Genomic DNA, 22576 nt, shown 5'->3' with positions numbered 1-22576 from the left:
GTTTAAAAAAAGGAATTTGAGGATGGAGCGGAAAAAACAAGAGTGGGGCAGAATTACTAGGGTGTCTGCGCCTAGAATTTGTCGAAGAACGAACCACAATTCGGAGCATTTCATTTTAGAACAGATATTTCTAGTCACGGTTTTATTTATTTTTTTAAAGGGTAGGAACACACTAAGGTACACAGCGCCCTGGAACCCGCAGGGAACTTCGTAAAAAAAAAACATACCAAATTGTGGTGCGGTTTTTCGGGCGGTATGTCCTCTGTGGAAAACAGGCAGCAGAAAAAATAAAAAAGATTTTAAAAAAATTACCCCGGCCGTAGTCGGGGCGTCACGTCCCTCTCTTCTGAGCGTGGCCCGCCCTCCTTGGATGACGCTGTAGTCCATGTGACATGTGACTGCTGCAGCCTTTGATTGGCTGTAGCAGTCACATGGGATGAAACGTAAACCCAGAAGGCCGGGGATCGCGTCGCTAGGACTATGGTAAGGGGTAAGTATGAACTTTTTTTATTAATTTCAAATAAAAAAAAATATATCTATTTTTTTAATTGCGATTTTTGTGGCAGAATAGCAGCGTTTCTGCAGCAAAGGTCGAAACACATGGCTCTTTGTTGCAGGTTTTACCCCATTGAATTCACACCCACAACAGAAGAGCAGCAATTCCACAGCATAAACTGACATCCTGCGGCTTATAAAACCGCAACGCAGGTCAATTTCTGAACGTTTTTTCGCCTGATTTTTTACGCTGTGTGTGGCCGAGATTTGTTCAAATCACATCCACTCTGCTGCTACTGTATTACGCTACGGAAAATCTGCAGTGTTTACGCCTGGTGTGTTCCTACCGTACTTGTTCTAAAAAGAGGGGTGGGGCTTAAATTGCGCAAAAGATCTGGCTTTAAAATTCTATGGCAAATTAAGTCAAATCAAAAGGTGCTAAAAAGGAGTAGAAAAGCCTCGCAAGTCTAGCTAGGCGCACTTAATGTATCATACTACGAGCACCACTGTGATACATTTGGTGCATCTTCTGACTGCCTGGTCTAAGCTTTCACTGTCGAAAACTGCGTAAATCTGCCCCGTACGTGGTGGCACGAATGAAGCCACCTAAACTAACATGGAAGAAAAACAACTGTCAGTAAGTGAGGGACTGGAATAGAGGAGGAAAGTCAGACCACTTGGCTGGTAGCTTACAATGACAAAACATTAGGAGAACACGATTCTAAGCGCTTATTCAGACGAACGAGTGTAAACTTGGAAGTAATAAACGGCAGTTTTTCACGTCTGAGTTGCACCTGTTTTCATGGATCCCTCACAGACTTGAGTCTATTGAGGGTTCTTGGAATACGGACCAAAATGTCGTGCGAACGGCCCCATTGGAATACACGCAGCCGTTTGACGGCCGCTAAAAAAAAACCAAGGACTACATTTACATCTGTCTGAATAATACCTAAGGGTGAATTCACACGCAGCAGATTTGTTCCAGACAGTCTCATTGGCTTACAGAAATCCACGCACCTGCTGCAAAAACAACCTCATTCAGACGTATAGAATGGATTTTTAGTTGCCAAAATTTCTGTAACAAATCTACCGTGTGTGAATTCACGCTAACGGGCTCACGCCTCGCGGGGCTGAATCTTTTTCATCAGTTTGTAATGACCGAGTGTAAAAATAAAAAAATGTTACACCTTGGATGATAAAAGTCGGACGTTCTTCCTCCTTACATGGCTGATCTCCCATCACAGAAGTCTCTTCTTTTATAATATTGGCTTTAATAACCAGATCTTCATACTAAATAACACAAAATTGTGATTAAAACAGGAGAGAAGAAGTATATAACATAATAACAGTGTGGGGGGGGCTGCTTCATCCAAGGCATTTTGAGAGTTTCTTTGTAATATTTGGCAGCCAGATTGGGACAGGAGAGGGAAGAGATAGGGGACAATGTGGACTGTAGTCGGTCTGAGCTAATGAGTGTAGATTTCTGTATGTCTGAAGGGTGGGGATGTCCTGAGGAGGCAGAGAAGTTTTGATAGTAAAGTAGAGAAGGTTGTCGTCGGAGAGCGGGAGAGAAGATGCAATAAAAAGTCAGAAACTGAGCAGAGTCGGAAGAAGACCAGGTCTAGTGAATGGCCGTCTTCATGGGAAGGAGAATTAGTAAGTTTTGAAAAGCAGAGGGAGGAGGTTAAAGATAGAAACTGGGAGGCAGATGAGGAGATTGGTTATAATTGGGGATGTGAACCTCTTCCCTTACTATTGCATCGTGGTGGGGGAGGTAATATTCGGAGCGGGATCACCTGCTGAGTCCCCTTCGTACACAGCAGGTGTCAGCTGTGTTTTACAGCTGACACCCGGGACTAACAGCCAGGAACAGCGATGGCGCTGTTCCTGGCTGTTTCACCCCTTCGGTGCTGCGATCAAGCACGATAGCAGAATCTAAGACATTACAAACAGGGGGACGCACCCCTCTGACAGCTCATTAGCTCCCACGCTAAGCGATCGGAGTGCGCCAATGGTTGTCATGGCAGCCCAGGGGTCTAATGAAGGCCCCCAGAGCTGCCTTTCTTCGTCTCCTGTTAAGCCTCGCTCTGGCAAGGCTTAACGGGAGCCTGTAAAAATTACATTAGTATTGCAGCATATTGTACCAGCGATCTGAGGATAGGGGGGACTACTAAAATGTGTAAAAAAAATGAATAAATAAAATTTTTAGTAGTGTAAAAAAAAAAAAATCAAGAACCCACCTTTTTCTATTTCCCTCTGAAGTAATGTAAACAATTTTTTTTAAAAAAATACAAAATTGGTTTCGCTGCATCTGTAAAAGTCCGAACTATTACACTATAGCGTTATTTAATGTGCACGGTGAATGGCGTAAAAATAAAAAATATATATAAAACCAGAATCACTGTTTTTTGGTCATTTCATAACTCACAAAAAATAATTATTAAAAAGTGATGAAAAAGTCTCATGTAGGCCAAAAATTCTTATGTCTGTTTTTTTTAATACTTTATTACCGCCTTAATAATAGCCGTTGTCTGATTGACAGCTTTTGCTGGCTTAGTGTTAGCCAGCAAAAAGACTAGCACTTACCCCGCCATTTTTACCCTGGTACCCACCGCCACCAGGAAGAGCCGGGTACGATCCGGCAACGGGGCAGCTGCAGGCAGGTATTATCAGGTTGAGAAGGGACAATAGCCGTGTCCATGCCCACCGCATTCGCTTTATTGTATCTGGCTGGTTATGAAAAATGGGGAGGAATTTTTTTCAATTATTTATTTATAACAAAAATGATGTGGGGTCCCATCGCCCCACAGAGGGTTTGAGTTGGTTACATCGTATATAACGGTTCACTGAGCGTCTATTAACATTGCTTGACGTCATTTAATTTCACTCTTTTGTGAATACAGGAGGTTACATCCAAACTCCCATGTACCTGATGATTCTGCGGGACGTTGCGACTTTCCTCTGGAGAATCCCGGGAATACACAGGACTGAGACATCTCTCTGGTGGACTTCTCTTACTTGGGGAATCTGTAGGAAACACATACAATGACTGAACGCTTTGGGGCAGATTTATTAAGTTTGGCGTTCCATACACCAGTCTGAGAAAAAAAAAAAAATGTGTTGGGATGAAGTCCTCCAAATTTATTAAACGGCGTGAGCCTCTTAATAAAATTTATCACGTTGGACTGTCCTAAAGTCTGAAAAGGAAAATCTACGCCTATGAGCAGGTGTAGATTTGCACCAAAATTTGTGCCATTTTCTGGCTTTAGTATGATTAAATCTGTTGAAATGTTGGAAACCCCACCCATTCCCGGCAAACCCCGCCCACTTACTGCTGCACTTTTGAAAACCGGCAAGTGCGGAGAAAAGCTGCAAAATTTTGCACTAATGTGGCATGTGCCTTAATTTGCGACTTTATGGCGTACCTTAATTTTCAGAATAACCTGTCGCATGTGTGTACATAAAGATTAACACAATACCTGCCCATTATAAGACTTGTATTCTGCAATTTTTAGCAGTTTTCCCCTCTGCAGGCTATAATTCTCAGGTCTCCCTGAGCTAGTGGGTGGAGCCTAACTGCTATCATGCCTTCTAGACACACACAAAGAGCAGAGAATAACCCGGTTCACTATCTTTTTGCAGCACACCTGGGTACTGAGCAGTGTAGCTGAGAATCCAGCACATGGGTGGCATAACTCTTACCAGCAGCCTGTGTGTCATCTCTCTGCTTTCCCCTCCCCTCTTCATAGATGTCTATAGGCAGCATGTCTCTCTCTGCTCTTGCTCCCTCCCCCTCCCATCTCCAAAGACTTCTATGGGCAGGCTGTGAAGACACTGGAGTGAGCTTTGGCAGAGACACCCCCCCCCCCACTTCCTGCAGTGTCTCCTCTCACTCTGCTACCCCCATGCCTCTCCATAGACTTCTATTGGCAGGCAGTGAAGAGTCCCGTCCCCCCACTCCTGTAGTCTGTCTCCCTCTGCTCTGTAACTAGGGAAAGATTTTACTTGACAAGCAAGGGAGATGCCAAGTGGCAGTAACTTCACAGAATTTGCATGGATAAAACAACTCAATTTTGACAGTAAGTAAATTACAAAATTGATATATATCAGGTAAACTATTAGATTACCAGCCATAACATTAAAACCACTGACGGGTGATGTGAATAACACTGATTATTTTGTTACTTGACACAGTCCAAATTGTGATGACAAGAAGACTGGGTCAAAGCATCACCAAAACAGCAGGTCCTCTGGGGTGTCCCTGGTATGCAGTGGTTATAACCTACCAAAAGTGGTCCAAGAAAGGACAACCGGTAAATCGGCGACAGGGTCATTGGAGCCCAAGACTCATTGATGCAGATGGAGCAAGGCTGGCCCACCTGGTCCGATCACATAGAAGTGCTGCTGTAGCACAAAACGCTGCAGCATTTTTTTTATCAAATGAATGAATTTTGTGTGTTTAACCAACTTTTAAAATCACTTATTAAATTTTTTTTTTTACTTTTTAAGATACAGCTTCTATGTATCCTGCATAAATAGAAGCTGTATCGTTGTGTCTCAGACGATTCTGTCAGTTCAGCTGAACCGACGGCTCGGCTGAGAGCGGGTTCTGCATGTCTCGAACACCCAGGATCCAGCTAATAACTATCATATGTGTGAACTTATATGTGATAGTTATTAGCTGGATCCCGGGTGTCAAGAGACACGCAGAACCCGCTCTCAGCCGAAGCCGTCAGTTCTGCTGAACTGACAGAAGCTGCATCGTCGTGTCTCAGCCGATTCTATGTATACAGGATACATACAAGTTGTATCTTAAAAAGTAAAACATTTTTTTAAATAAAAAGTTATTTTTGAAAGTTGGTTATAACACACAAAAAAACATTAATTTAATAATAATAAAAAAATGCTTACAGTAAGGTGCACACATCCTTTCCTGCTGGCTATGATAGGAAAGGGTCCGAATACGCAGCGCAACTTGCTGCGTATGGGTCTGCATAGCCGTAGTCCGCTCAGAGTGACCTTGCTGACCACTGACCAAGCGCCTACAATGGGCACGTGAGTATCAGAACTTGACCCTGGAGAAATGGGAGAAGGTGGCCTGGTCTGATTATGTGGACATTGTGTGCTTTATTTACCTGGGAAAAAGATGGCACCGGGATTCACTATGGGAAGCCGACAGAGGAAGTGCAATGTTCTGGTCAATGTTCTGCTGGAAAACCTTGGGTTGTGGCATTTGTCGATGTTACTTTGACACGTACCACCTACCTAAACATTGCAGCAGACCATATACACACCTCCATGACAACAGTATTCCCTAAGAGCAGTGCCCTCTTTCAGCAAGATAATGCATGCACATTGTTCAGGAATGGTCTCATGGCAAAGAATTCAAGGTGTTGACTTGGCCTCCAAATTCCCCAGAACTCAAGCCGATCGATCACATGTGGGATCTGATGGAAAAATAAGTCCGATCCATGGAGGCTACACCTCACAACTTACAAACTTCCAAGGATCTGCTGCTAATGTCTTGGTGCAAGCAACCACAGGAACCTTCAGGGGTCTTATGGAGTCCATGCCCTGACGAGTCAGAGCTATTTTGACTGCACAAGGAGCAACTACACAATATTAGGCCGGTGGTTTTAATGTTATGGCTCAAGCCGACCCTCAAAACTGCTCTCTTTCAGAGTCAATGAAACGCTCTTCTTACCCGGTGACGTGGGGGATTGGGGACTCTCCATCATGACGTCCTTGTACAGATCCTTGCGTCCTTCTAGATACTCCCACTCCTCCAAGGAGAAATAGATGGCGACATCCTGACATCTTATAGGAACCTGACACACACAATGATACAGTCATCATAGAGAAACCTCCATTGGTGTTGCTTTATAATGTCCCGGTAGTCCTCACCTCTCCAGTCAGCAGCTCAGTGATCCGGTTGATGAGATTTAGGATGTCCCGATTCTTGTTACTCATGTGTTCCAGTGAATGAGGGGTCCTACTAAATTCTTCTGAAATACTATGATAGTTGCCGGGTGTCACAGATTGAGTAGATGTCTTCACAACCAAGTATTCCTGTGAATTAAGACACAGCTTCAACTTTTTGGGTGCCCTAGCCCTCTACCACCTATCTAAGCAGCATGTATACGTCTATGTACTTTTTATGGTCAAAATACTCTACAATTCAAAAGTAAATCAGGGGGGAAAAAAACCAAAAACATTCTTCAAGTCTCTGCACAAATAACAATGATATCATGTGACGCAATTCCCAGAATCCCTCACCTCTCCCGTCAACAAGTTGATGATCTCAAGGGTAAGATTCAATATTCTCTCCGAGATGGTATTGTTGTTGTTGCCGTCCATCGTGAAAGTTTTAAGAATCAAATTTAGTCCTGTTGATAGATAAGGAAGACTTTAGTAGAGTTACTTGTGCGGTAATATTCACTATGGCATTTTATTTTAGATGGTCACATGATATAACACTGACCCCCTTAAAGCGTAGCTAACCTTTCAGAGGACTTTTAAAAATAAGCAATCATGGGTGTGTACATGAAGAATAAAACAATTTCTGGCCATTATAGGACTTGTATACTGCATTATTTAGCCGTTTTCCCCTCTGCAGGCTCTTATTAATTTATAAATCCCCCTGAGCTAGTGGGTGGAGCGTAACTTATCATGTCTCCATACATTGGACAAAGAGAAGAGAACATCCTGCTTCCCAATCTCATTGTAGCACACCTACAGGAGCAGCTTGAAGGACATCAATAGCAGTAACGAGCAGTGTAGCTGTGAATCCTGCACTGGGGTCAGATATAACACTTACTAGGAAGCTGCAGCAGCTGCGTCTGTGTCTCTCTCACTGCCTCTCTCTCGCTCTGCTCCCTTCTCCCCTCTCCATAGACTTTTGCGGGCAGCATGTAATCTCATCCTTTAGTGAGCTGATAATCCATCTCGAATTAGCGGTATGTTCACACAACCTATTTTCAGACGTAATTCAGGCGTTTTACGCCTCCAATTACGCCTGAAAAGACGTCTCCATTACGTCTGCAAAAATGTGCTCATTGCTTGCAATGGGTCTTACGATGTACTGTTCAGACGAGGTGTAATTTTACGTGTCGCTGTCAAAAGACAGTGCATAAAAATATGCCCGTGTCAAAGAAGTGCAGGTCACTTCTTGGGACGTTTTTGGAGCCGTTTTTCATTGACTCCATTGAAAAACAGCTCCAATAACGTCCATAAAACGCGAGTGCATGCAAAAACGTCTGAAATTCAGGAGCTGTTTTCGCTTGAAAACAGCTCCATATTTTCAGACGTATTTTGCGTTTGTGTGTGAACATACCCTTAGGGTATGTGCACACGGAGTGTTTTCAGCCGTTTTTCGGGCCCAAACGGGACGAAAAATCGGAAGCAAAATGCCTCCAAACATCTGCTCATTGATTTCAATGGGAAAAACGGCATTCTGTTCTGACGGGGCGTTTTCTATGCGGCCGTTTTTCAAAACGACTGCGTAACAAAAACGGCCGTGAAAAAGTAGTGCATGTCACTTCTTTAGCTGTTTTTTGAGACGTTTTTCATAGACTCTGTAGAAAAACAGCTCCAAAAACGGCCGTTAAAAACGCTGCGAAAAACGTGACTTGGAATAAAAAACTTCTGAAAATCAGGAGCGGTTTTCCCTTGAAAACAGCCTCATATTTTCAGACGTTTTTGATTTTGTGTGCGCACATACCCTTAGGGGGCTAAGGGTAAGTTCACACGTAGCGTAAATACTGCAGATTTTCTGCAACGGATTTTGATTCATGATTTTTTGGCAATGATTTTGACGTGGAAACTTTGAAATAAGCGGGAAAAAACAGCCCAAATCGTCCCCCATTGACTTCAAATGGGAGGCAGAGGTGTTTTTTTCCCGGCAGCTTTTGGCCACTTGTGGGAAAAAAAAATGAGTGGTCTCTACCTCTGACCTCCAATTGGAATCTAATGAAATCCTTAAATTAGATTGAACAGCCACGGGCAAAAAAACGCAAAATGTGTGGAAAAAAAAAAAGGGCTAAATCAATGCTGGCAGTTCAAAATCTAATTCAGAGGCCATAAAAAATTTCTGCCTGAAAAAAAACTCAATGTGAACTAGGTCTTAGTTTACTGTAAAATTGTGGGTCATCAAAGACCAAGCAAACAAGGATCTTTCATATTTGGGCACATGACATTTTGGGTAAAAAAAAAAATAGAGATTATAAAACCCTTCAGGTCCAGGGCTTTTCCCTACAGGAAAGTATTTAAAGAGGCTCTGTCACCAGATTTTGCAACCCCTATCTCCTATTGCAGCAGATAGGCGCTGCTAGCTACTTACCTGCAAACGCTGATGCTGCTGCAGAATCATCTGTAGCCTCTGGTGCCGATGTGTCCTCGCTCGTCTGACACGATGCAGGACCTGGGGAAGTGACGACACAGCGTGATCTCTCGAGAACACGGCTGTGTCTGCACTGCCAGAAGCTGGGCGTTCTGAAGAGAAGAGGATGTTACTTCTCGTCAGAACGCCCAGCTAGTAAAAGTATTAAAAACGCCCCGATGTACGCACATAATACACGCCCAGTTGTACTTTTACTTTTCAACACGCCCAGTTGTACTTTTGCAAGCCTCATTTGCATAACTACAAAAATGGTCATAACTTGGCCAAAAATGCTCGTTTTTTAAAAATAAAAACGTTACTGTAATCTACATTGCAGCGCCGATCTGCTGCAATAGCAGATAGGGGTTGCAAAATCTGGTGACAGAGCCTCTTTAACGGTTTAGTGCATGTGCACGGCATGGAAAGGCGACCATTTGCGCATTCCGCCGTGCATGTACGGGGCTGTGAACGACAGGAAAAAAACTCCAATCCCGCCCGTTTAACCCCTTAAAAGCTGCGGTCAGTGCAGCATTTAAGTGGTTTGACAAAGGGAGGGGGCTCTGTCACCAGTCGGGGGCCTGCCTAACAAAGGCCCGAGGCCCGCTCTGGCTAAATGCCCATCAGGCCGTGCCAGAGGCATGGCCTAATTTAAAGGTAATAATGTTTTGGAATACTAAGTATACCAAAGCATTATATCTGCGATCAGAAAATCCCACAGTGAAGTCCCCAAGTGGGACTAATAAAATAATGAAAAAAGTTAAATAAAGCTTCTTTTCCATAAAAAAAAACAAAACACACATCTGGTATAGATGGGATCGTAATGACCTGAACAATATAGTCAACACATTAATTAAACCGCCGGGTGAACGCTGCTGTATAAAATAAAAACGGCGAAAATGCATATTTTTTTTCCATTCCCCCCAACAAAAAATAAAATAAAAGTTAATCAATGAGTCCAATAAACTCCAAACCAGTACCAATGAAAACGACATCTCGTCCCGCAATTAACGAACCCTCATCTGACTACACTAACGGACAAAATAAAAGAGTTACGGCTCTTGGAGCGCGGCGATGCATAAACAAGCATTAACTGAGCAAAAATAGTAAAAGAGAAAAACTCTATACATGTGTGGTATCTCCGTAATCGTACGATGCATAGAATAAAGGTAACATGTCATACCGCATAACGAATGGCGTCCATTGCAAACATGAAAAACAATGCTGGAATAGCTGGGTTTTTTTTTTTGCAATTCCTTCCCAAAAGAATAATAAAACGTTAGTCAATATAATATATACACCCAAAAAAGGTGCAATTGAAAAATACAACTCGTCCCGCAAAAAAACATCGACATTAAGAACATGTCCTATCTGTCCTCGGATCACTGACGGGACTCGGACGGTGCACACGGTCATGGGCATGAGGCATAAAGGGTTTATTCCCATTCAGACATTTATGCCCGATCCACAGGATATGCCATAAATGTCTGACAGATGCAGGTCCCACTTCTAGGAGCCACACCTGTCCCCCGACCCGCCTGCTTAGGTGGCCCATGGTCGCCACATCCAGATCCATCTACCGAATGGGGGTCCACGACACCGGGTTTAATGGCCGCCACATCCACACGGAGAATCAATGGAGAGGTGGCCGGGAATTACTGAAACAGCCGAGCTCGCTGTGTTTTTCTATTTCCGTAACTCTATGGGAGCTACAGAAACAGTGTAGCACAACGAGCTCGGCTGTTGTAGTAATTCCAGGCCACCCCTCCACCGATTAGATGCAGCGGTCACCTGACCTGACAGGAGGGGGTTATTCAGGAGATAAATCTGGGTACTGCACCTATCAGATATTTATGGCAAATCCTGTGGATGTGCCATAAATATCTGAAGAACTTCAATGTCATACATGATTTAAGAGGTTAAAGTCCCCTAAAAGAAAATGTAAAATTAGTTGAAATTCTGTAATAAAGAAGAAAAAAGTTCCAAAACCCCCCTTTTCCCATTTCTATGTAAAATTGCAAAAATAAAACATAATTGGTATCGCTGCATCCGTAAAAGACCAAACTATTACAATGTAACATTACGTGAACGCCATGAAAAAATAAAATAATTATGGGTTTTCCAATATGGCGACAAAACAATTTTTTTTACAGGTTGTTTTTATTTTGTCAAAGTAGTAAAAGATTTTTAAAAAAAACCGGAAAAAACGAAAAAAACAAACAAAAAAACTGTCAATTTGGCATCACTACAATCGGATTGATTAACCCCTTCAGGACTGAGCCATGCTTTGCTTTTTCATTTACGTTTTTCACTCCCCGCCTTCTAAGAGCCGTAACGTTTTTATTTTTCCGTCAATAGAGCGTTGTGAGGGCTTATTTTTTGCGGTACAAGTTGTCATTTTTCTTGGTATCATTTTCTGGTAAATACCAGTTTTTGATCACTTTTTATTTCATTATTTTTAGCACTAAGGTGACCAAAAAACGGTGATGTTGGAGTTTTAATTTTTTTTTTTTATAGAGTTCATCACGAGTTAAATAATGGTATATTGTAATAATTCGGACCTTTACGGACGTAGCGATACCCGTTATGTTTATTTTTGACATTACTTTAAAAGGAAAAATTAGAAAAGTTGTTTTTTTTTTAACTTTTAATATTTATTTTTTTCACTACCAAAAACTTTATGAAACCTTTTATTTATTTTTTACGCATTTTATTATTACCCCTAGGGGTAATTTCAAATGCCTTTTTTTTAAGGTACCTCTTGAGTTCTGAAGTGGCTTTGAGGGGCCTATGTATTAGAAACCCTGATAAAACACCCCATTTTAAAAACTAGACCCCTCAAAGTATTCAAAACAGCATTTAGAAAGTTTTTTAACCCTTCAGGCATTTCACAGGAATTAACCCCTTAAGGACGCAGCCTAGTTTGGGCCTTAAGGCTCAGAGCCCATTTTTCAAATCTGACATATTTCACTTTATGTGGTAATAACGTCGGAATGCTTAAACCTATCCAAGCGATTCTGAGATTGTTTTCTCGTGACACTTTGGGCTTCATGTTCGTGGTAAAATTTGGTCGATATATTCAGTGTTTATTGGTGAAAAATTGCAAAATTTAGAGAAAATTTTGAAAAAATTGCATTTTTCAGAATTTAAATGCATCTGCTTGTAAAACAGACGGTTATACCACCCAAAATAGTTACTAGTTCACATTTCCCATATGTCTACTTTAGATTGGCATCGTTTTTTTAACATTCTTTTATTTTTCTTGGACGTTACAAGGCTTAGAACATAAACAGCAATTTCTCATATTTTTAAGAAAATTTCAAAAGCCTTTTTTTTAAGGTACCTCTTGAGTTCTGAAGTGGCTTTGAGGGGCCTATGTATTAGAAACCCCCATAAAACACCCCATTTTAAAAACTAGACCCCTCAAAGTATTCAAAACAGCATTTAGAAAGTTTTTTAACCCTTCAGGCATTTCACAGGAATTAAAGCAATGTGGAGGTGAAATTTGCAAATTTCATTTTTCTTGCTGAATTTCAATATTATTCCATTTTTTTCTGTAACACAGAAGATTTTACCAGAGAAATACTACTAAATATGTATTGTCCAGATTCTGCAGTTTTTAGAAATGTCCCACATGTGGCTCTAGTGCGCTCGTGGAATAAAACACAAGCCTCAGAAACAAAGGAGCACCTAGTGCATTTTGAGGCCTCTTTTTTATTAGAATATATTTTAGGCAGCATGCCAGGTTTGAAGAGGTGTTGAGGTATGAAAGCAATGGAAACCCACCAGAAGTGACCCCATTTTGGAAACTAGACCCCTCAAGGAATTCATTTATGGTTGTTGTTATCATTTTGACCACACCGTTTTTTCACAGCACCTATTTGAATTGGGCTGTGAATTAAAAAAATGATATTTTTTTCCATTAAGATGTAATTTTTGTTCAAAATTTCTTATTTTCACAAGGAATAAAACACCCCATTTTGTTGCCCAATTTGTCCTGAGTGCGGCAATACCCCATTTGTGGTGATAAACTGATGTTTGGGCCCATGGCAGGACTCAGAAGGAAAGGACCACCATTTGGCCTACTGGAGCTTTTCTTGTGCTAAGTCATGTATGCAGAAGCCCCTGAGGTACCAGTACAGTTAAAACCCCCGAGAAGTGACCCCATTTTAAAAACTACACCCCTTAAGACATTCATCTAGTGGTGTAGTGAGCATTTTGACCCCACAGTTATTGTGTAAAAGGTAATGCGCAGCAGATGGTGCAAAGTGAGATTTGCAATTTCCTATGCATATATGCCATTTCAGTGTCTGATATATTGTGCCCAGCATGTGCCACTGGAGACATACACCCCATAAATTGTAATGTGGGTTCTCCCGGGTACGGCAATACCCTACATGTGGCTGTTATTAGCTGCCTGGGCACACGACAGGGCTCAGAAGGGAAGGACCACCATTTAGCCTACTGGAGCTTTTCTGGTGCTAAGTCATGTAGGCAGAACCCCTGAGGTACCAGTACAGTTGAAACCCCCGAGAAGTGACCCCATTTTAAAAACTACACCCCTTAAGACATTCATCTAGTGGTGTAGTGAGCATTTTGACCCCACAGTTATTGTGTAAAAGGTAATGCGCAGCAGATGGTGCAAAGTGAGATTTGCAATTTCCTATGCATATATGCCATTTCAGTGTCTGATATATTGTGCCCAGCATGTGCCACTGGAGACATACACCCCATAAATTGTAATGTGGGTTCTCCCGGGTACGGCAATACCCTACATGTGGCTGTTATTAGCTGCCTGGGCACACGACAGGGCTCAGAAGGGAAGGACCACCATTTAGCCTACTGGAGCTTTTCTGGTGCTAAGTCATGTAGGCAGAACCCCTGAGGTACCAGTACAGTTGAAACCCCCGAGAAGTGACCCCATTTTAAAAACTACACCCCTTAAGACATTCATCTAGTGGTGTAGTGAGCATTTTGACCCCACAGTTATTGTGTAAAAGGTAATGCGCAGCAGATGGTGCAAAGTGAGATTTGCAATTTCCTATGCATATATGCCATTTCAGTGTCTGATATATTGTGCCCAGCATGTGCCACTGGAGACATACACCCCATAAATTGTAATGTGGGTTCTCCCGGGTACGGCAATACCCTACATGTGGCTGTTATTAGCTGCCTGGGCACACGACAGGGCTCAGAAGGGAAGGACCACCATTTAGCCTACTGGAGCTTTTCTGGTGCTAAGTCATGTAGGCAGAACCCCTGAGGTACCAGTACAGTTGAAACCCCCGAGAAGTGACCCCATTTTAAAAACTACACCCCTTAAGACATTCATCTAGTGGTGTAGTGAGCATTTTGACCCCACAGTTATTGTGTAAAAGGTAATGCGCAGCAGATGGTGCAAAGTGAGATTTGCAATTTCCTATGCATATATGCCATTTCAGTGTCTGATATATTGTGCCCAGCATGTGCCACTGGAGACATACACCCCATAAATTGTAATGTGGGTTCTCCCGGGTACGGCAATACCCTACATGTGGCTGTTATTAGCTGCCTGGGCACACGACAGGGCTCAGAAGGGAAGGACCACCATTTAGCCTACTGGAGCTTTTCTGGTGCTAAGTCATGTAGGCAGAACCCCTGAGGTACCAGTACAGTTGAAACCCCCGAGAAGTGACCCCATTTTAAAAACTACACCCCTTAAGACATTCATCTAGTGGTGTAGTGAGCATTTTGACCCCACAGTTATTGTGTAAAAGGTAATGCGCAGCAGATGGTGCAAAGTGAGATTTGCAATTTCCTATGCATATATGCCATTTCAGTGTCTGATATATTGTGCCCAGCATGTGCCACTGGAGACATACACCCCATAAATTGTAATGTGGGTTCTCCCGGGTACGGCAATACCCTACATGTGGCTGTTATTAGCTGCCTGGGCACACGACAGGGCTCAGAAGGGAAGGACCACCATTTAGCCTACTGGAGCTTTTCTGGTGCTAAGTCATGTAGGCAGAACCCCTGAGGTACCAGTACAGTTGAAACCCCCGAGAAGTGACCCCATTTTAAAAACTACACCCCTTAAGACATTCATCTAGTGGTGTAGTGAGCATTTTGACCCCACAGTTATTGTGTAAAAGGTAATGCGCAGCAGATGGTGCAAAGTGAGATTTGCAATTTCCTATGCATATATGCCATTTCAGTGTCTGATATATTGTGCCCAGCATGTGCCACTGGAGACATACACCCCATAAATTGTAATGTGGGTTCTCCCGGGTACGGCAATACCCTACATGTGGCTGTTATTAGCTGCCTGGGCACACGACAGGGCTCAGAAGGGAAGGACCACCATTTAGCCTACTGGAGCTTTTCTGGTGCTAAGTCATGTAGGCAGAACCCCTGAGGTACCAGTACAGTTGAAACCCCCGAGAAGTGACCCCATTTTAAAAACTACACCCCTTAAGACATTCATCTAGTGGTGTAGTGAGCATTTTGACCCCACAGTTATTGTGTAAAAGGTAATGCGCAGCAGATGGTGCAAAGTGAGATTTGCAATTTCCTATGCATATATGCCATTTCAGTGTCTGATATATTGTGCCCAGCATGTGCCACTGGAGACATACACCCCATAAATTGTAATGTGGGTTCTCCCGGGTACGGCAATACCCTACATGTGGCTGTTATTAGCTGCCTGGGCACACGACAGGGCTCAGAAGGGAAGGACCACCATTTAGCCTACTGGAGCTTTTCTGGTGCTAAGTCATGTAGGCAGAACCCCTGAGGTACCAGTACAGTTGAAACCCCCGAGAAGTGACCCCATTTTAAAAACTACACCCCTTAAGACATTCATCTAGTGGTGTAGTGAGCATTTTGACCCCACAGTTATTGTGTAAAAGGTAATGCGCAGCAGATGGTGCAAAGTGAGATTTGCAATTTCCTATGCATATATGCCATTTCAGTGTCTGATATATTGTGCCCAGCATGTGCCACTGGAGACATACACCCCATAAATTGTAATGTGGGTTCTCCCGGGTACGGCAATACCCTACATGTGGCTGTTATTAGCTGCCTGGGCACACGACAGGGCTCAGAAGGGAAAGATGAGGGGGATAAGCTGTGCGGAGTGCATCAGGGTAAATTAAAAATCAATGGATGTATGGTAAATTTTAAAACAATCTTTCATACAGAGCCCTGGTTTTTCGGGACACGTGTCGCATTGGTATGTTGTGTCCTTCCTTATCCCCCTCTTATAGCACACTTTGCACCTCTTTTGACTTTTTCCCTTCTTGCCAGTTTGGGGAACTTCTCCTGGAAAGTGTTGCCCTGGTACGATGCGTGTGGCCTCGCTTCCAGAAGTACTGGGTGCCCCTCCTTCCTGGTCGCCAAAAATTAGGTTCTTTATAACCACCTCTTGAAATTCCAGGAAAGTTCCCCTCTGGCCTGCACATCGACGTAGCACGTACGCATTGTACAATGCCATCTGTATGATGTGCACGGCCAGCTTCTTATACCACACCCTCGATTTCCGCGTAGCGCTGTAGGGCTTCAGGACTTGATCTGACAAGTCCACCCCTCCCATGTACCTATTGTAGTCCAGGATGCAATCTGGTTTGGGGGTCTCTGTACTGGTACCTCGTACAGGTACATGGGTACTGGTGTGGCCATGTATTGTTGTCAATACAAGGACATCTCTCTTGTCCTTGTACTTGACACACAATATGTTGCTACTAGAATGTGCCCTGCTCTCACCCCTTCTGAGTGTTTGCCCAAGCAGTGTTTTAGGGAGGCCTCTAAGATTTTTTCTAGCAGTGCCGCATGCCGCAGTCCTTCTGGAAGCGAGGCACTTGAAGAGCGGGACGCTGGTATAAAAATTATCCAGGTAGAGGTGGTAACCCTGGTCCAGCAGTGGGTGCACCAAATCCCACACAATTTTTGCGTTAATTCCCAGTAAGGGGGGGCATTCTGGGGGCTGAATACTGCTGTCCTTCCCTTCATATATCCTGAATTTATATGTATACCCTGATGCACTCTCGCACAGCTTATACAACTTCACGCCATACCTTGCCCTCTTACTTGGCAGGTATTGGCGGAATTGAAGCCTCCCTTTAAAATGTACCAGGGACTCATCAATGGAAATACACTTCTCGGGGGTGTATGCTTGGGCAAACCGGGCACTGAAATGGTCTAATAGGGGTCTCAGTTTATATAAACGGTCAAAACTGGGGTCATCTCGGGGTGGGCACTGCTCATTATCGGCATAATGTAGGAAGCGAAGTATTGCCTCATAACGCATCCTGGACATGGCCATACGGTACATCGGGGTGTGGTATAGGATGTCCGTGCTCCAGTAGGTCCTAATGGATGGCTTTTTTAGAAGCCCCATGTTCAAGAGCAGTCCCCAGAACTTGCCCAACTCTGCTGCGTTTACAGGAGTCCACCTCTGGGATTGGGCATAAAATGAGTTGGGGTTCTTGGTGATATACTGTTGGGCATATAAATTAGTCTGGGTGACCATTAGCTCTATAAAGTTATCAGTGAAGAAGAACTTGAAAAAGTCCATCTCACTGAACCCTGCCGTGTTAAATTTGATGCCTGGGCTGCCCGTGTACTCAGGGATTTGGGGTTCATAATGGTCTGGTGTGGGTGTCCAAATGGGGTCACTTCGCTCAGGGGTATCACTTGTTGTGGGGTCACTTCTCTCAGGGATTTCTACTATGGTGGTGGTCCTGGGGCGTCTCCTAGGGGGTCCCTCCTCTTCATCGCTGGATGAGGAGGTAGACAAATAAAATACTGTATCGCCATCCGACGAGTCTGTGTCGGAGGCCAGAAATGCATACGCCTCTTCAGCAGTAAATGTCCGTTGGGACATGCTTGTTGTGCGAAGACAAAATTTATATACTGCAAAAAAATAAATCCCTAACTGGGAGCAATAGGATAGCACAACTAGCACAAATGTGTGTTTTGTTTTTAGAGAGCAAGTGGACTTCCCTGACACTAAAGCTAACTAGGGCGAGGGTTCCTAACACTAAACCTAACTAAATTTTATGTGGACTTCCCTAACGCTAAACCTAACTACGGCGACGATTCCCTGACACTAAACCTATCTAGATTATGTCAAGCTTCCCTGACACTAAACCTAACTACGGTGACGGGTGCCTGACACTAAACCTATCTAATTATTCCGAGCTTCCCTGACGCTAAACCTAACTACGGTGATGGATCCCTAACGCTAAGCCTATCTACGGTGACCGATTCCTGACGCTAAATTCCCTGACACTATACCTAACTACGCTTTTTGACGGTTCCCTGACACTAACTAACCCTAATACTAAACTAACCAGTTAAATTTTCAAAATTGGCTAAACTAACTATTTTTTTTTGTTTCTTTTTTTTCTTTTTATATTTTTTTTTTTGTTTTATGTTTTATATAGAAAAAAATGAAAAAAAAATCCCCAGGGACCAAGAAATGTGGTCCTGAAGACTGAAAAGTGGTCAGTGATAGGAGATCACTGACCAAAAAACGTGGGTAGAACTCAAAGAGGAAGGGAACAGGAGTGGGTAGTGGATGGGGTGGTGGGAAGCAAAAAAAACGTTGTTTTAGAAACTTTTTTTCACTTTTTTTCACTTCTTTTCTCTCTGACTCTCTGCTCACAACCGATCTCAACGCCTCGCTAACTCCAACAGGGCGTTCAGGGCGGTTGCAGCAGGATGTGAGGTCAGAGAGAGGAAGTGACGAGAATGATCGCTGCTATTGGCTAGTTACTCACTGACTAGCCAATAGCGGCGATCGGCGAGGCGGGACCATAGTAAATGGTCCCGGCCCATTATGCTGTGATAGCATGCTGTCAGAAACAGCAGCTATCACAGCTCAGGAACGCCGGGCTCGAGCACTGCTGTGCTGAATGAGACCGATCGCTGCTATTGGCTAGTTACTCACTGACTAGCCAATAGCGGCGATCGGCGAGGCGGGACCATAGTAAATGGTCCCGGCCCATTATGCTGTGATAGCATGCTGTCAGAAACAGCAGCTATCACAGCTCAGGAACGCCGGGCTCGAGCACTGCTGTGCTGAATGAGACCGATCGCTGCTATTGGCTAGTTACTCACTGACTAGCCAATAGCGGCGATCGGCGAGGCGGGACCATAGTAAATGGTCCCGTCCCATTATGCCGTGATAGCCTGCTGTCAGAAACAGCAGCTATCACAGCGCATGAACGCGCCGGGCGCGCGCACCGCTGTTCTAACTGCAAGACGTACTATTACGGCATGGAGCGCGAACGATAGAGCTGCCATGACGTAATAGTACGTCAAGGAGCGGGAAGGGGCTAATACTAAACTAACCAGTTAAATTTTCAAAATTGGCTAAACTAACTATTTTTTTTTGTTTCTTTTTTTTCTTTTTATATTTTTTTTTTTGTTTTATGTTTTATATAGAAAAAAATGAAAAAAAAATCCCCAGGGACCAAGAAATGTGGTCCTGAAGACTGAAAAGTGGTCAGTGATAGGAGATCACTGACCAAAAAACGTGGGTAGAACTCAAAGAGGAAGGGAACAGGAGTGGGTAGTGGATGGGGTGGTGGGAAGCAAAAAAAACGTTGTTTTAGAAACTTTTTTTCACTTTTTTTCACTTCTTTTCTCTCTGACTCTCTGCTCACAACCGATCTCAACGCCTCGCTAACTCCAACAGGGCGTTCAGGGCGGTTGCAGCAGGATGTGAGGTCAGAGAGAGGAAGTGACGAGAATGATCGCTGCTATTGGCTAGTTACTCACTGACTAGCCAATAGCGGCGATCGGCGAGGCGGGACCATAGTAAATGGTCCCGGCCCATTATGCTGTGATAGCATGCTGTCAGAAACAGCAGCTATCACAGCTCAGGAACGCCGGGCTCGAGCACTGCTGTGCTGAATGAGACCGATCGCTGCTATTGGCTAGTTACTCACTGACTAGCCAATAGCGGCGATCGGCGAGGCGGGACCATAGTAAATGGTCCCGTCCCATTATGCCGTGATAGCCTGCTGTCAGAAACAGCAGCTATCACAGCGCATGAACGCGCCGGGCGCGCGCACCGCTGTTCTAACTGCAAGACGTACTATTACGGCATGGAGCGCGAACGATAGAGCTGCCATGACGTAATAGTACGTCAAGGAGCGGGAAGGGGCTAATACTAAACTAACCAGTTAAATTTTCAAAATTGGCTAAACTAACTATTTTTTTTTGTTTCTTTTTTTTCTTTTTATATTTTTTTTTTTGTTTTATGTTTTATATAGAAAAAAATGAAAAAAAAATCCCCAGGGACCAAGAAATGTGGTCCTGAAGACTGAAAAGTGGTCAGTGATAGGAGATCACTGACCAAAAAACGTGGGTAGAACTCAAAGAGGAAGGGAACAGGAGTGGGTAGTGGATGGGGTGGTGGGAAGCAAAAAAAACGTTGTTTTAGAAACTTTTTTTCACTTTTTTTCACTTCTTTTCTCTCTGACTCTCTGCTCACAACCGATCTCAACGCCTCGCTAACTCCAACAGGGCGTTCAGGGCGGTTGCAGCAGGATGTGAGGTCAGAGAGAGGAAGTGACGAGAATGATCGCTGCTATTGGCTAGTTACTCACTGACTAGCCAATAGCGGCGATCGGCGAGGCGGGACCATAGTAAATGGTCCCGGCCCATTATGCTGTGATAGCATGCTGTCAGAAACAGCAGCTATCACAGCTCAGGAACGCCGGGCTCGAGCACTGCTGTGCTGAATGAGACCGATCGCTGCTATTGGCTAGTTACTCACTGACTAGCCAATAGCGGCGATCGGCGAGGCGGGACCATAGTAAATGGTCCCGTCCCATTATGCCGTGATAGCCTGCTGTCAGAAACAGCAGCTATCACAGCGCATGAACGCGCCGGGCGCGCGCACCGCTGTTCTAACTGCAAGACGTACTATTACGGCATGGAGCGCGAACGATAGAGCTGCCATGACGTAATAGTACGTCAAGGAGCGGGAAGGGGTTAAAGCAAAGTGGTGGTGAAATTTGCAAATTTCATTTTTCTTGCTGAATTTCAATTTTATTCATTTTTTTTTCTGTAACACAGAAGGTTTTACCAGAGAAACACTACTAAATATGTATTGTCCAGATTCTGCAGTATTTAGAAATGTCCCACATGTGGCTCTACTGCGCTCGTGGAATAAAACACAAGCCCTAGAAGAAAAGAAGCACCTAGTGCATTTTGAGGCCTCTTTTTTCTTAGAATATATTTTAGGCAGCATGCCAGGTTTGAAGAGGTGTTGAGGTGTATTCAGTAGGAATCCCCCAATAGTGACCCCATTTTGGAAACTACACCCCTCAAGGAATTCATTTATGGTTGTTCATTTTGACTGCACAGTTTTTTCACAGCACGTATTTGAATAGGGCTGTGAAATGAAAAAAAATTCATTTTTTCCAATAAAATGTCATTTGTGATCAAAATTTCTTATTTTCACAGGGAACAAAATACTCAATTTTGTTGCCCAATTTCTCCTGAGTGCGGCAATACCCCATTTGTGGCAATAAACTGCCGTTTGGGCCCATGGGAGGCCTCAGAAGGGAAGGAGCGCTGTGTGTTCTTTGGAGTGCAGATTTTGCTGGATTGGTTTTCGGGTGCCATGTCGCATTTGCAGAGCCCCAGAGGTATCAAAGCAATGGAAACCCACCAGAAGTGACCCCATTTTGGAAACTACACCCCTCAAGGAATTCATTTATGGGTAATGTGACCATTTAGACCCCATAGTTTCTTCACAGAACTTATTTGAATTGGGCTGGGAATTAAAAAAAAATATATATTTTCCAATAATATGTCATTTTAGCTCAAAAATTCTTATTTTCACAAGAAATAAAATACTCAATTTTGTTGCCCAATTTGTCCTGAGTGCCGCAATACCCCATTTGTGGTGATAAACTGCTGTTTGGGCCCATGGGAGGGCTCAGAAGGAAAGGACCACCATTTGGCCTACTGGTGATTTTCTAGTGCGAAGTCATGTATGCAGAAGCCCCTGAGGTACCAGTACAGTTGAAACCCGCAAGAAGTGACACCGTTTTAAAAACGACACCCTTAACCCCTTTGCGCACCATGACGTATAACATGTATGGAGCGGGCTACATACGCTGCGGGTGTTAGCTGACACCCGGGACTAACGGCGAGGAACAGTGATCACGCTGTTCCTGGTCGTTTAACCTCTTAAAGGTTCTAAAGAAAAAATGTTTTTAAATAATAAATCTGCCGAGCTCTGCTGTAAATATTCCTCCATACTGCGGCAGGTTTTCCATTCAGGGTTCTAAGGGGGAGTTCACACTGTGGTTTTTTTTACCAGTTTTTTTCTGCGGAAACCGCACCAAAAAACAGCCGAAAATGCCTCCCATTGATTTCAATGGGAGGCGGAGGCGTTTCATTTCCCGCGAGCGGAAAAACCACTATAATGTTTTAAGATGTTAAGAGAGCCCAAGTCCAGACTGCAACAGTACTATAAATAACCATAAAAATAAATTAAAATTATTATAAAACATTACAAAACATCTATTGTTAAAAACACAAAAAAAATAAAAACATTATCGTCTATAGGTACTAGTATCTGGATCAATTAATAATAAAAATAGGCTCGTCTTGTTATAGTAACTCGGATCACCACCAACTCACAGGGGTAAGAGTGGCAATGTAAGTGCTGATAGCGCTAGAAAAGGAAAAGTATTACACTCT

General features: G+C 43.5%; 1 protein-coding gene across 2 annotated transcripts in view; it reads right to left on the bottom strand.

The window, feature by feature from the left end:
• The window catches only part of LOC142663686 (uncharacterized), a 42632-nt gene that overhangs the window by 15992 nt on the left and 4064 nt on the right, over positions 1–22576 (bottom strand). For both annotated transcript variants that reach the window (XM_075842448.1, XM_075842449.1), the window contains exons 2-5: positions 6772–6881; positions 6400–6564; positions 6200–6323; positions 3425–3522 (exon numbers count right to left, since the gene is read on the bottom strand). In XM_075842448.1, the coding sequence (XP_075698563.1) occupies positions 3425–3522; positions 6200–6323; positions 6400–6564; positions 6772–6852 (468 nt within the window). In that variant the 5' untranslated portion in view covers positions 6853–6881. The remainder of the gene's footprint in view (positions 1–3424; positions 3523–6199; positions 6324–6399; positions 6565–6771; positions 6882–22576) is intronic.

Source organism: Rhinoderma darwinii, chromosome 11 (assembly GCF_050947455.1).
Source record: "Rhinoderma darwinii isolate aRhiDar2 chromosome 11, aRhiDar2.hap1, whole genome shotgun sequence".
NCBI lineage: Eukaryota > Metazoa > Chordata > Amphibia > Anura > Rhinodermatidae > Rhinoderma > Rhinoderma darwinii.
This window is presented reverse-complemented; position numbering and strand designations above follow the sequence as displayed.